Source organism: Xiphias gladius, chromosome 7 (assembly GCF_016859285.1).
Source record: "Xiphias gladius isolate SHS-SW01 ecotype Sanya breed wild chromosome 7, ASM1685928v1, whole genome shotgun sequence".
NCBI classification, from domain to species: domain Eukaryota; kingdom Metazoa; phylum Chordata; class Actinopteri; order Istiophoriformes; family Xiphiidae; genus Xiphias; species Xiphias gladius.
In genome coordinates this window covers 12,188,793-12,203,669 of record NC_053406.1, presented here as the reverse complement: position 1 = coordinate 12,203,669, position 14,877 = coordinate 12,188,793, and the positions used below count along the sequence as shown (strand labels likewise).

The window sequence follows — 14,877 nt, the reverse complement described above, 5'->3', positions numbered from 1 at the left end:
CGTGAATATCACGTCCATACAGTTGGCTGCTTGTTCTCGCACAGTTTATACAACAGCTGCAAAGGTGTTTCAAATGCGGGCAAAGCGCTGAACATGTATGTTTCTAAATGCCCTTTAATGACTCTTCAAATTATTTTTCAAAACACTGAGCAGGAGGGGTCCCCGGTGTTACAGTGAAATCTGTGACCCGTCAGATTCTGTTGCATTGCTTAGAAAAATTTATTAATTACTAATCATTTATTAAGTATTACAAATCACATCCACTTAACATTACAGTTAACTATTTTGCAAACCGTGCTGTTGTCGTTTGGAATTTTTAATGTACTTTTACTACACCAAGACAGGAAGCCATTGGTTTCCATTCATTTATCTTACAAGATGAAAATCTATTAGCAGACCAGTCATAGGACATTAAACACTGATAAATGCCCATTATAATTTTCCAGAGTCCAAGGTGAGGTCTTAAAAACGTCTTATGTTTTTTACAACCAACAGTCCAAAATCCAAAGATAGTCAGTTTACCATCATGTGTCAAAGAAAAGCATCAAATCCTCAAATCTGAGAAGCAAGAAACAGCAAATATTTGACATTGTTGCTTTAAAAATGACTATTCGATTAGCAGAATAGTTACTGAGTCAAAAATGATGAGAAACAAACTTTTGTCATATACTATGTGAAAATTAAGCATTATTATGAATTAAAAGAATACTAAGTCAAAACATCTTAAGTCACTGTCTCATAATTTTGACTTACAATGAGATGTTTTAGTTTCATTATGCATTACTTGAGTATGTTCTTGTCATGCCACTTCATATTTTTACCCCTTCACATTCCACTGTACTTTTTACTCCTCTACAATCAATTTGGCAGCTATAGTACTTTATGAATTTAGATTTTCAATACAAAAAAATGTGATCATCAGTTGATTAATCAGTTTTACAAAACAAGACATTTGAAGGTTTCACTGTGGCTCTGGATCATTGTGAAGGACATTTCTCACTATTTTGTGAAGTTTTACAAACTAAACAATCAATTGATTAATCACGCAAATGATCAGGAGATTAATTCATAATGGAAATAATCAGCCTTATATTAAATTGCCCACGTTAAAAACTAGTTGTACCTCAACCAGTTGCAACAGCAAAATGCTGTTTACAAATTAGTTGCATGAGTTATAATAATCTAATGATATGATATATACTAGTATATCAATCACAGGGGACATTTTTCTGCTTTGAGTAATTTTACTTTTAATACTTTAAGTGCATTTCCCGAATATACTTACATAGTTTAACTTAAATGGGTTTTCAGTGTAGAAGTTTTACTTGTACTAAACATGTTACATACATATTTATTCTTCATGTATACAACCAAACACACACACACACACACACAGGATGGATAAACAAAAACTTATCAGAAATAATCAGTATAACTCTAAAATGCCCTCAAGGATGTAACCACAAAACACTTAATCTGAATGTGAAGGTAGAAAAAGGTGAGCACTTCAATCCTTATGACCAGCTCTGTTATCTCCACAATCAAATTACAACATAATTTAAGTTGAGAAGAAGACGAGTGCCGCTGTTTTCAGCTTCACATGATTAAAAAAAAATGTAACTTCCAAGTACCTTGTCTTTGTTAAATTAAGCTTAAGGGAGAGGAACAGGGTTAGTTTTGTTGTATTTACTGAAGCAATCATTTCACATTGCAAAAACTCTTTGTCTCCAGTGTGCCATCCATATGTCAGTGCATTTTCAGAACGTCTGTTGCGTAAACTCACTTAAATCCCGGCACAAAACCCAGCAAGGTGTGTGAACTTCCTACTGATATTACAGTTATGGGCACTCGTAACATACAGCGTTTGCAAGAGACGTAGATATGGAAGGTACACCTAAAGGAAAAGAACGAATGCCATTCTAACTATACTTTTCTGCATTCTTTTATTTTTTTTCATTTATCAGGTTGTAGGCCTATACAGTTATACTTGTATCTCTCTGGTGTTGACTTTTCACAAGGTCACCACCAGGAAAAATGTGCGAGTACTAAAACCAACTGCAGGGAACTCTGTACTGAAGATCAAAGCTGCCAATACTTCACATTTAATACAAAGTAAATATCTGTTGTGTGGACTAACTGTCATAGAAGACATATCGGGACAGCCTGTTTGCGGGAGCTAATTTAAGTTTACCCAAAATACACTATATGGAGCAATACATCACTGTCGCTACATCTTATTCCATAAAGATTTGGCTCAGCTGTACATTTTTACCCAACAGCAATAAAAAATGTTTCCCGATATCATCAAGAGACAAGCTGTTGATAAGCCTGATACTGCCACTATCTTAGGTTACCCTCTTAGGAAATACTGCGGTAACATAAATGGCAAGTGGTTTCGATTGATGTTTAAAATACAATATAATTCTTTTGCAGTACTTTTATTTACCCTATAATTATGCCCTCAAAACCACAAATAAATGGAAAACCCATATTATTTGAGCTGTGACAGAGAAAGAGGGAAAAGAAAAAATGAAACCTTACTCTTAAACCAGAGCTCGAGTAATTATCTATCTGAATAACCCAGGCTTTGGCCAAAAGTAGACACAACTTTCATCAAGCAAATACATTCTAAAAATTGTGAGTACTGGTTCATAATATTGATCTGATTGTTGTAGATCAATACATAATGTTACACAATGGCCTGACAGTCAAATGCATGCACTTCTAAATGTTTGAGGTAAACTGCAGCAATGCATGCGTGTGTGTGTGTGTGTGTGTGTTGTGAAATGCACAAACTTTCAGTGTCACCTTTTTTTTTTTTTTTTTTTTTGGCATGACAACACAGGTCTCCAGCTCTACCAAGAGGCCAAAAGCTGGATTGATGCCCTGGAGCACTGCCGCAGAGAGGCTTCCTCCTTGGTTCAAATCACCAATCAGACTGTGCCGAACGCAGCGAACAAGCGGGAGCGGTCCAATCTTTGGCTTCCACGTCCCCTGGCGGTGGACTTCAGGGAAATACGTGTATTACGTGCGATGGAACAACAGCTCTCGTGTCACCCGCTTAAACAACCACTGTGGAAAGATCACCTGTGATAGCAAGTTACAAGTACTCAAGTGGCTGGACGCCAGCTGCCAAAGTAAGCTGTTGTTTATTTTAAGGCCCCACCTGGCATGAGATTGTTATCAAATTTCTATTTTTCTATTTTGAAATACCTTGCCATAAATGTCACTACTGGAAACTAAGGTATATCAATCTGAATATAGTTTTTGCTTTCCAGGTGGACAGCAGAAATGTAATTTTCACTGTATGTTCTGTCTCTTTGATCTCGGCAGGTCCTTTATAAAGATGGTACCAATTTCTGGAAACTACATGAGTCATTCCACTATTCCTCAGTAGCCCAAAACATCGTTATTCATTTCCATTGAATATTGATGTTTTGGGCTACTGAATTTTGCACTTATTTGTTCTAATTACTGTATGATTTGTTTTCCATCCCTATAAAACCAATGTCTAAGTATTATAAGTAACATGATGCAGATGCTTGTCTATTATATTTCAACCAATAAAAACAATGTGGTTTGATCATGTTTGATAATAATGGTGTGTGAGAGACCTAATCCTCCAATAAAAGTCCAGGGTCGAGGATGACACGACTCGAAAAAACAAGAAATTACAAACACTGATGTTTGCAAGAGTGAAAAAGTTCAATCTAAAATAAACAAGTAATACGCTGAGAAAATTCAAGAACAAGTCCATTAGCAGGTGACGTTAAGTACTCAGACAAACTTCAACATATATCATCAATTTCAGACTCAGTAATGGTCGGTTTTTACCTGAAATTGTTGTGATATCATTTTTTACGATATAATAAAATAACTTCCTCATGCACACAGAGTATGATTTAAAGCCATTCATTCAACTATTCTATTAATCTTCATTTCCATTTTAAACTTTGAATACACATAAAAACACACCTGCCTATAAAAGCCACTGGTTGACACAATAATTATAGTGTGAGAGCTCCTCCTTGTGGCCTTGCCACTTGTTTCCTCTGAGAAGCAAAGTAGTAGAGCGTTGTGTTGGTACCATCAATGGCTTTTATGGTTTCACCTGCATGTATACACTTGGGCACATCTGTTTCAAACTGCAATATAACATGAGGTTTTCTATCAATCAACAAAGCCAGTTTCCTGTAAACCTTATCCCATCTTGTGATTCTTGCTTTTCAGTTTACACGTCACAAATCACGTCGCTATCAGTTTCCTTTTTTTGTCACTTCAGTGTATTTAGTTGAGGAGAAAAGGCCACACATATATGTAAAATAACAATACGATAAAAAGTCTAATAAAAAAGACAACTGGGCGACGTAAAATACATTGTGACAATTTGTTTTCATTAGTGCACATGACAAATAAATGATGTGTCATGTGACACATTAATGACTCATAAAACTCCACTGCATTGGGACACATTGCGTAACATTTTATTTAATCTGGTGCAGCAGCAACATTATTGACACAGACTCTTTGACGTCATAATGAGAACAAACAAGATCTAATGTTTGAAACTTAATGTTATCAAAGCCATATTGACAGACTTCAACAAGTCACTTTGAGTTCACTTTGAAGACCACTATACCAGAGCAGGCGGTGCTTCTCTTTTATCCATCATATCCATATACGGTGAGACTGATTTTCATGACGCAGTCTTACCTCAACTCACTCATCTTCCTGGGTCATCTCTCTAAGGCACTCCTTCAAGTTTTCCAACCTATCCTCTGGAGCAGTTAGTATCATCTCCTCCAGCAGCCGCTTCGTCTCACCCAGTCCACACACCTTGGGAGTGTTGTGGGGGTACAGGTACCCGCTCAGCTGATTGTCGTGGCAGTCCAGGGAAAGCAAGCCACACAGAAAGCGCAGGAACATGTCGTAGTCGCCCAGCAGGGAGCTGAAGGTTCGCACCAAGGCACACTGGACCAGGCCTGCTGCTGATTTGGTCTGATACTTGGATTTGAAGATCTTGGGCATGTGCACCAAGCCTGAGTCCAGAACGTTCTTAGACTCTGTGCGGAGCATTGTGAAGACGTACAAAGCAGCCATAAACTCCTTAAAGAAAGAAGAAATATAGTGCTTTTTAAGATGATTTCTATGGGATATCCTGGTTCGTGGTTTCTCAACTAAACGCACTGTAAATGGTATTCAACATATTATAAGTACAGTAAACAGCAGTTTAAAAAAAGTTTCATGGAATACTGAGGTGTAAGCACTGTGCGCTGGAGGGATTTTTACCTGAAAGGTGAAGTGTATAAAGCAGAACGTCCTCCTCCCACCTGGGGCTGCAGCGGGAAGCTCAGTGCACAGGCCAGACAACACCGTCACCTCCGTCAACTTCAGGTTATACTCCTTCACGTCCTCTTCAGAGAACACACTGGTATTCCTCTCCAGCATCTTAAAGGCCATCTTCCCCATGTTTTTCAGCAGGCGCTTTTCATCACTGGACCATTTCTGAGTGAAAACGGGACATCAAAATCACCAATTCTGACACTGAAGTGCAGCTATTCATTAGCTCGTCTTGACAAAGGCCTCTTTTACATGCAACTGTCCTTTTAAAATAAAAGAATTAAGTCCCATTATGGTTTTGTTGACACTGTTAGACAGATGTTGATTTAACTCAGCAGTTCAGCAGTTTGTATAATTGTTGCATTGGAATTCATAATATTGCAGTGTGAACACAAACACTATTACATACTACAGTCTCAACAAAAAGTGGAAATTATTATACATTTCATGAAGATATTAGTTCAAGTTCAGTTGTATTAGACTGCATGAGTTGGTACAGGTGTCCATGATGCTGTCCCCCCAAAATTAAAATTTAAACTAGGGATGAGTAAATATCTGCTCGTAAAAAGTAAATGACTAAATGTGAATTGATTTCTAGTACCAATAAAATAGTGACTAATGGATAATGAAAGGCTAAGACAGAAAAACTGTGGTTCCATTGCATTCACTTTAGAGTTTTATTTTAGTTATTGTGAAAAAATAAGCGAATGGCCACAGTGAATTAAGTCACTAGGTATTATAAAACACAAAAGCACAGACTGATGGACATTACCAGGTCATTTTCAGCCTTTCCACAGTAGAACTGCAGCTTGCGATTGGTCTGGACAATCAAAATGTTGACATAGAACGGTGTGAGCCTGGGGGGGTGAACCCCATAGCCCTGATAATGGAAGCAGCGCTCGAACACTGTGGCGACCATCCAGCACACAAAGGGCTGGCGAGCGAGCATGCTGAGTGTCGGTAGGCGCTTATAATGTGCCACAATATTCGCTGCTAGCTCTGCATTGCTGAAGCGTCTGGTGAGATAGTCATCTTTCATCTGGTCACTGGAGAAAAGAGGGGGGAAAAGGTCAAACTGGACTGAAATAGACTGGTTAAATTGATTTATGACAATATTATTATAAATATTAAGAATATATTTAGAGGATGTCATATACACTAAGTATACACACAAAGCTAAAAACAAAGACAACAGTTAGATATGCAAAAAGTAAAAGTAAGACTAGCACAAAGACCTAATCAGACAAAACAGACACACAGTACATCTACACACACACACACACTCACCTAAAGCCCTGTATTTCTGTGACTACGTCTATGAATTGAGATGGGATTTGTGAGACAGCCGCCCGTCTCCCCAGGATCCAGATGTAGGCACCACGAAGCACAGTGCCTCGGATGATATTTACAATCAGGGTGTCGAGATGCGCTTGGGTGTAATTGTCATTTATTACTGGAGAATTCTGGAGAGAGAAAGCAAAAAAAAAAAAAAAAGACAAATATAAGTTTCTGGTCATCATATGTTTGTTTACAAAGCAGTAAGTAGCTTAAAACATGCTCGGATTGCTCCCTTGACCATTTTGAATCTCCAGAAACTGGCAATTTATATTTTGCACCCTGAAGAGCTTCTGTTGAGTTGCTGGTTTCCCTACATATTAACTAATATGAAAAATACCAGCATTATCCTCTTTACTGGTAATGGAAAGTGGATAATGATATGTCCAATTTTACTGGGAGAGACATAGAACTCTCTCTCTCGCTCATGAGTTACTTTTTTATTATTTCATCACAAAAATTGACTTATGTTCAGTGTTTAACTAAATATGCCTTCAGTTTTTGATATTATAATATATAAACAGTAACTATTATCATTACTATTACTGCTATAGTTGGAGCAGTCAGAGTATAATAATTAAGAAATATGTTAAAATGTATAGTCTAAATTATCTGTAAAATCTATATTCTAGATATTTTTTGGGTCTCAGGTGTACACGTGCACTGATGGATACCTCCCAGTCCAGAGGAGCTTGGTAACAATCGAAGGAGTCCATTATGATGAGATATTTACAGTCCTCTTCCTCCAGGTATTTCATGTCCTTGCACTCAGGATAATAATATTTTATCACGTCCATGATGGACATCTGCTGAGAAGGAGGACAGCTTTTGTTTCGCAGTAGCCAGAGAGCGCGGAAGGAAAGTTTGATGACAAACTGCAGATCCTGAACAAAAATGGACGGGAATATGGTATCAGACATAGAAAATTAAAATGACTAAAATTCCAGTTGTGAGCATTACACTGTATATGTGAGAGAACAAACTCACACATTTGATCTAGGGTGCGCTACACATCAAATGTTCTCTTTTTTGGGAATAAAAAATGACTCACAGGTAATATAGTAAAATGCTGTCACCAAAGTAATTTTGAAAAACATTGATATGTTACCCAATGTTATCCAATGTATTAAGCATGTTGTTAAGCAAGGTTTCATACTAATCTTAGTCGGATCGATGAGGTTTTTCTGAGGGTCAGTAATGATAAACAGATCCAAAGTGAAGTGATTTAATACACCATTACTTCCTTCGCTACAGCTCTATATTTCAGAACTAAAGCAGCATGAAGTCACTTTTTGACCACTTGGAGGCAGAAGTCCACAACAACGTGAAGAACACACACATTTGACATATTACAGCTTTATAAGGATATTATGACTAGAGTGTTATCAGACACTGAGCAACATCATTATTCACTTCGAGTGGTGTTTCTGGTTATCAGATGAATGTAAGACCAATATTCATCCCCTATTTAGGCCTCTTTTGGAGCCAACAGACTCCTGAGAAATACACAGAATCTGGTAATGATGGAATCTGGTTCGTCAGCCGGTTGCTAACTTTATCTGTCTGCCGTTTGGTGTCAAGCAAGTGGCACACAGTGGATTAATGACAGCTTTTTCGCCTCAAATCTCACCTTATTTTTGCGCATTTCTGCCCAGTCCAGGGAGAATTTACCTACAGAGACAGACATGCCAATTCCTGGAATCCCAGTGGTCAGTACCGTCCTCACTGGCTTGCCGTCATCCCTCTTTAGTCGGAACAAATTGTTCACATCAACGAAGGTGTCAGCACTGGGGACCTGGAGAGGTGACAGATGGCGTGACCGGAACTCGTGAGAGGGGTCGACTCCTCCATAACCACAGGTGGAAATCTGGGGCATGACGTAGACAGCCTCTAGAAGATTCTGCTTTCCGGCTCGAACAACCCCTTCACGGATGACTTGGTGTTTTCTGATCAAATATTGCTTCAGATGAAAACGGACCAATGCTGGTCGTGGAGGAAGACCAAAAGGTAAATAATAAAACTACATGTATAATTTAAACATATTGCGCAGGCCGGAAACCTGTCTACATGGGGTTTTGCATCTGGGTCCCACATTGCAAGAATTTTTCTACTACACTACCTCTCTGCCTGTATACGGGAGTTTCATGTTGCGGCACACATTCTCACCAGAAAAGAACTGCCACAATCAACCCAAAGTTCTGTAGCTGCATGTTGACTAATGCAGGGAGTCTTTTATATCATCCATGTTAAAATAAGAATATCACCGGTATCTGATCCAGAATATAATATCCATCAGGGGTGCAACATCCAACTATCATACCTTTCCCATGATGACAGGTTCTTACTGTTTTTAGGACATTAAGTGATGCTGAACTTGCTGAAAGGCTAGAGAGGTAAAAACCCCCCACTTTTTCTCTGGACCTGGATCCTATTCCTGCTTCTTTCTTTAGTGTAAGGTAAGTAAGATTCTAAATTGACTGATTGACCTTTTAATTTGTTCCCCTCAAACAGGTATCCGGACTGCATTAGTAAAATCTTTCCTTAGAACAAAAATTTCATCTGTCTTGAATACTTTAGCCTACCCACCATAAATTCATAAAGAAAGTAGTCATGCTCTGTTAAATAACTTTTTGTGAAAATAATACGTATGGAAAATATCAGTGTTTTGAAGGTCATAGTACAGAAACTGCTGTACTATGACCTTTCTTGAAACATGAACACACGCTAGTAAAGGGTTTCAAACAAGCTGTGAACAAGCAAGAGATATTTTTTGTAAAATAACACAGCCACAACATTCAGATTTCATTGAACTATCTCAGAACAAATGATTTTCACCAGTATTAGCCCGTGTGTTGTGATAAAACCAGTCAAATGTTCACTTACCTCTCTTGCACTGATTCCGTAGTTCATCAGCCACTGGTTTCTTGTTGACACTTTCTAGAGTATTTATTGTGTGGATCAGGGAACGATCCTGGCCTGCAGAACAGAGTTATAATAAAAAATTAATGTAAGCGATCAGTCCCTGTCCACTCCAAAAGGCTCAATCCTTTTTTTCATTGACAAAAAGTTTAGTTATAATGAAAAAAAAAAGCAAAATTAACTAGATTTCAAATTTATAACTGTCTCTAAGCTAGATTCTATATTTTTTTAACAATTAAGTTCACAAAGTGTTCACTTCACATCCACCATCTCAAAAGTCAAAATCCACTTCTCGAAATTCTCTCGAGATCTGTTTGTACCGTTCACACTGTATATACTATAGCTGTGTTTTCTTACCAAGGATCTCCAGGATCCTGTCCACAAAATCAAGAATGTCTCCATCCATCACTTGTTGATAGGTTATGCCTGTTTCCCATTGTGAAAAACATATCTTAAATTTGAACAGCTCTTCCCTGGTGAGGCCTGTCAGACTACTCTGGATACTCTACAGACAGAGAAAAAATTATGAAAACACAAGTTAGACATCAATTGGCAAATGTGCTATTATTGGGATATATCATAATTACTGTTATTTATGAAGTTAAAATGTTTCATCAGTATCAAACAGGTCAAAAGAAAAGATTGTTTTGCAGATTGTGATGCACCAACCTTAAATATATGGGGCAGGTCTTGCTCTGGGTGCAGTGTGCCTAGCTGGATGTTCTCCTCGGTCCGAATTGTGACATCTGGTTCTACAGGTTCAGGTGGTTCCGGGGAATTAACTGCCATAGCTTCATCCATATCGTCCTCATCACCTTCTGAAAAACCCTCCAGCTCAGAAGACCTGAGAGACAATGGGAACCCAGGGGCTATGGTCAGAAACTGCACTGCAAACACTGTCCAGTGATCCCAATGATGTTTTGTCACATTTCGTCTACTGTTAAACAGAAATCACATATAAATATGAATAAAAATTTCCACTGATGTTAAAAACATAGCTATTGCTTGCTTTCACTACACAATTTACAGATCTACAACAGTGTGTGTGTGTGTGTGTGTGTGTGTGTGTGTGTGTGTGTGTGTGTGTGTGTGTGTGTGTGTGTGTGTGAACTCCACCTGGTGTCAATGATAACAGCTCCCGGTGGGTGTTGCTGCGTGGTCATAGTGTAGAGGGTCTCTGGAGACTCGGAGCGATTCACCTGGAACCTGGCCGAAGTTAACAAGAGTAGTACTTACTGTAAGAGTATTTTAACCTCATATTAGCTATTTCTAAGTCACTGAAGGCACCACTGCTTTGTGCACTCAGATATTTGGTGCAATAAAGAACCAAACCTATGTTGGCTTTCACAGAAAACTATTCCAACTGTTAGTGTTGGAATAAAATGAACTAAGCTAGAATATTAGCACTTATAAGTTGATCTTACTTTTAAGCCACTGGCTGAAGTTCCAAAAACATCAGCACTAAAATGGACTGTTCATGAGGCTGTCTGATGTGACACTGATGTGACAGGGAAATCAGCCTAAACCCTGAGGTCCTCGATTACAAACTGACATTTTCGTTAGCAGACTGTGGTGCTCAATGCACAAACACTCACCTCGCAGCTATGCAACTATAGTGGATCATGGAAAATGTGTTCAGTTGATTTATCTTGGGTGTAACGTTGGATGGTCAAATTTTACTGTTCAGTAAAAGCAGTAGATAATCAAGTCCCCAGTATTATGTTCAGCTTTTCAGAAAGACAGATGAAAGGAACCCTGCTTATTAGAAATCTCAAGCAGCATTTTAAGTCTCTGAAAACTGATGTGCAGACTATACTAAAATAGACTGAAACCAAGGGGAGCCTAGATGGTAAGAAATCAAACTTGTGCCTTGGAATTTTTTGAAAAGTTTGTCACTTTTTAACAAGCCCAACACCAGGTCAGGTGCAGGGTTAAACTGGCCAGGGTAAAGATCACAGCCAAAAAATTTCAGTTGGTAGTATGTGAAGCTTGTGATATTTGTGATAAAATGGCCAAAACATGCAGACGCATTAGGATGAAGTTTAAGTATCAAACACAGACACAGTACCCTGTCACCTGATGAGCAGTCAAATCAGGTAATACTACAGCAACCTCCTCTTCCTTTCCCTCCTTCTCCTCCTCGCTATCGCTCTTCATTGAACCATAGCTGGAGGGTGGCCTCTTCCACTTTTTCTTCTCCTCATTGTTCCCCTCATTCCCATGCCTATAGATGCTGAGGGGACCAAAAAAAAGGTGTTACTATGCAAGCGGGTGGGACACTGTTTTAAATTAGCCCAATAGATAACTCATGACCAAAAATATTTTACTAGGATACATGTCAAGTAATACAGATGGCAAATCCTTAGGTAGTTAAACACAGACTGACCAAGTAGTTTAATAAAAAGTGAAACATTTTGCCCAAGGTGGCAGCTTACCTAATTCTTTGTCTAGGTGGGTATGATAAATGAGTATAAATACTTGAATACACGTGCATAAGTAGTTAATAACATTGAAAGTATTCAATTCCTTTACATTTGAAAAATTACTAGTACCACACTGTTAAAATAATGTTACAAGTAGACATCCTGAAATGAAAATGTTGCTTGAATATACGTACATCAGTATAATCAGGAAAATGTAGATAAAGTATTAAAAGTAAAAGTAATCAATGCAGAATAATAGCCCCTGTGACTGTTATACAATTATACATTCTATCATTAGGTTATTACTCATGCAATAACGTAAAAACAGGATTTTCCTCTTGTAATTGGTTGAGGTGAATGTAATTTTAACTGTTTTGTATAGGACTACTATACATACTAATGATATTTTTCATTATGGGTTACTCTGCTGATAACTTTTCAGGGTCATTCCATCCAAACCCACCCAGGACCTCCCAGTTCGTGTCATGTTTTTTCTTGAAAAAAAAAAGGAAAAATCTGAAAAACTTCAATTCAGGGGACACTGCAAAATCCTATGGCTCTACTCCAATCCCTTTTTTGGTTATAAATTTTTTGAAGTTTGGCCCTCTGTGCTAAATTTATTAATTTTTGCGATTATTTGCATGTGTATTCTAAGCCTCGCCAATCACTTATTTTTCACTGGATTGGGCTGAAATTTGTACTGAACATCCAAGAAACCATAAGGATATTTTGTGAAATGTATTCATGTAAATAGTTGTTGCTGCATGTTTTACAGTAAACAAATTAATAAAAATATTTTTTTACCCAAACAAAGAATTTTAATTTTCAAAAATGAATATCTCCACTAGTTTTCACTTTCTTGCAGCCAAATTTTGATTAATGTAGTATCAATATATTTCTATCACATCTATAAGTTATTGGGTCCTGCATAAAAAAGTTGAGTGCCACAGATCTTAGAAAATATATCTTAGGAGCTGAAAACCCCACATTTTAAGATATTTTGAGTGTATATTTTCCCAAAAACGATTATATTAATTTCCTTGAAACTTTTATGGGAAAGTGCTAATATTCATTGCAGATAAGTAAAAAATTTAAAGATGTTATATAACTCCATCATTCAATGATGACTATTATTAATGATGATGTTTTTTCACTGGCTGTAACATTTCATTAGCAGTTTTATTTCATAGGCAGATATTTGTACTATGTTGACTTCAAGGTTTTCTATCTCTGTGTGATACCTACTGAGCCTGTTTTTCATTGGGTTCAGGAAATTCTCAAGTTATTTGGTCTGTGTGTCTGGTCAAGATATTAATCTTAGTTCCTTAGCTCAATACACATCTATTATTTCACAATTTCAAACTTTTCTGAAATTATTTCTGACATCAACTAGTAGCCTTAGAGAACAATAAAGCAGGTCTGGGCTAATCCATCCTGAAACAGGTTTGGGCCGATTATCGCAAAATTATCTGCAACACACCCAGAAGTATATATAATGATAATTTACTTTATCATTAGGCAGTTTGATGTGATAGTGAGATGATGGAGCCCTGCTCTATTGGAGGAAAAAAAACCCTGGAAGAGGAAACCAATTGTGTCAACACAGCCTAAACTAATAGAGAAGTTGATCTTTCATGTCTGAGTTGGAAACAGACAGAAGTACTGAAGTTTAGAAGTGGATGTTCTTATTTGACAGATGGTGCCACAGTAGTAGTTACCCTCTGAAGAGTAGTGAAGTAGAAAGTAGAAAAGTTACAAGAAAATAAATTAATCAAAGTACAAGTACTTCAAATTTGTACTAGCTACTACGTTACATCCCACCATTGGTTAATAACCGATAGAGGTAAACTAATACAAGAAAAGACTTAAAAAAGCTCATGTGACTTAACGTAATAGACTAAAGTACAGTAACATTCATGTCAAAAATGTATAAAATAGGTAGATAAGTGATGGAGCAACTCATCTCCGTTTGACAACACATACCTGTCCACTTCACTGTCTGGGTCCATGTCTCCAGTCGTAAAAGACTCACACCTCAGCGGTGGAACGAATTTTAGTCAGCTAACTCTAATCTTTCGCAATAACTTTTCATCCAAAAGATGATAGTGCCAACATTACTCTAACATACAGCCTGTCGCCACCCGTCCATACTGATAAGCTAACATTTACACTAAAGATAACATTGTGGACTTATGAATACATATACATATATACTCTATATGAAAGCGCGTTAGAAATTAATGTTTCCTAGAAAAAAATAAATACAAATAAAATAAACTATAACCTAAATGCTAGTGTCATCGGTGATCATTTTATTTAAAGTGCTTATCAGCTCTTACTTTCGCTTTCGAGTCGGATGTTTCTGCGCATACGGCAACTGTACGCTTCCGGACGAAATGCTTCAGAATAAAAGCATATTATCCACATATGTTTACGTAAACCTCCTCAAGCAGTTTGCAAATTAGGTATCAACATAATTATTCTTACATATATTTTTACGTGACGTTAACATTATGATTTAACTGGTACGTAGGTATGAAATAAAACACTATGCATTCATAAACAGCTATACTGTAAAACTTAAACGCGTTGAGCCTAAATTGTCCACTGTAAAATTACTCATTGCTTGTTAATGCTAATGCTAATATGTTCATCTATATCCTCCTTTTCGGCCTGTAATTATACAGAAAGGGGTTTGTTACAAATAGGTTGGACAAAATAATAGAGACACATGTTAATATAATGAGATACAATTCATCAGCACCACAAACTACATCCTCGAAAAGGATAAAGTTGAATCAGCACCTGCCTGAAAGTTTCAACACAAACTGAACATTATAACCGTCGTGAAGGTTATTGC

The 14,877-nt window shown here is 37.4% G+C and overlaps 1 protein-coding gene across 3 annotated transcripts; it reads right to left on the bottom strand.

The window, feature by feature from the left end:
• Positions 1–4,117: 4,117 nt before the first annotated feature.
• Positions 4,118–14,377, bottom strand: nlrc3l (NLR family, CARD domain containing 3-like). 3 transcript variants are annotated; one of them, XM_040131749.1, is made up of 12 exons: positions 14,001–14,377; positions 11,663–11,827; positions 10,711–10,800; positions 10,264–10,438; positions 9,952–10,099; positions 9,559–9,651; positions 8,306–8,658; positions 7,350–7,559; positions 6,628–6,803; positions 6,113–6,386; positions 5,290–5,505; positions 4,118–5,106 (listed from the first exon to the last, which is right to left on the bottom strand). In XM_040131749.1, exons 1-12 carry the CDS (start codon positions 14,024–14,026, stop codon positions 4,720–4,722), a joined length of 2,313 nt encoding a protein of 770 aa, XP_039987683.1. In that variant the 5' UTR covers positions 14,027–14,377; the 3' UTR covers positions 4,118–4,719. The 3 variants fall into 3 exon arrangements, with proteins under 3 accessions (XP_039987683.1, XP_039987686.1, XP_039987685.1); XM_040131752.1 differs by lacking the exon at positions 14,001–14,377 and adding an exon at positions 11,190–11,273 and having other exon boundaries at positions 11,663–11,744; XM_040131751.1 differs by lacking the exon at positions 14,001–14,377 and having other exon boundaries at positions 11,190–11,758.
• Positions 14,378–14,877: the final 500 nt, after the last annotated feature.

Excerpts from the sequence above, each read along its gene's own strand:
- nlrc3l (XM_040131749.1), bottom strand. The coding sequence starts at position 14,026 with ATGGACCCAGACAGTGAAGTGGACAG. Across the intron at positions 10,801-11,662 it reads ACTGCTCATCAGGTGACAGG|GTTCCAGGTGAATCGCTCCG; the intron begins GTACTGTGTCTG and ends AACTTCGGCCAG. Across the intron at positions 10,100-10,263 it reads ACCTGCCCCATATATTTAAG|AGTATCCAGAGTAGTCTGAC; the intron begins GTTGGTGCATCA and ends CTCTGTCTGTAG.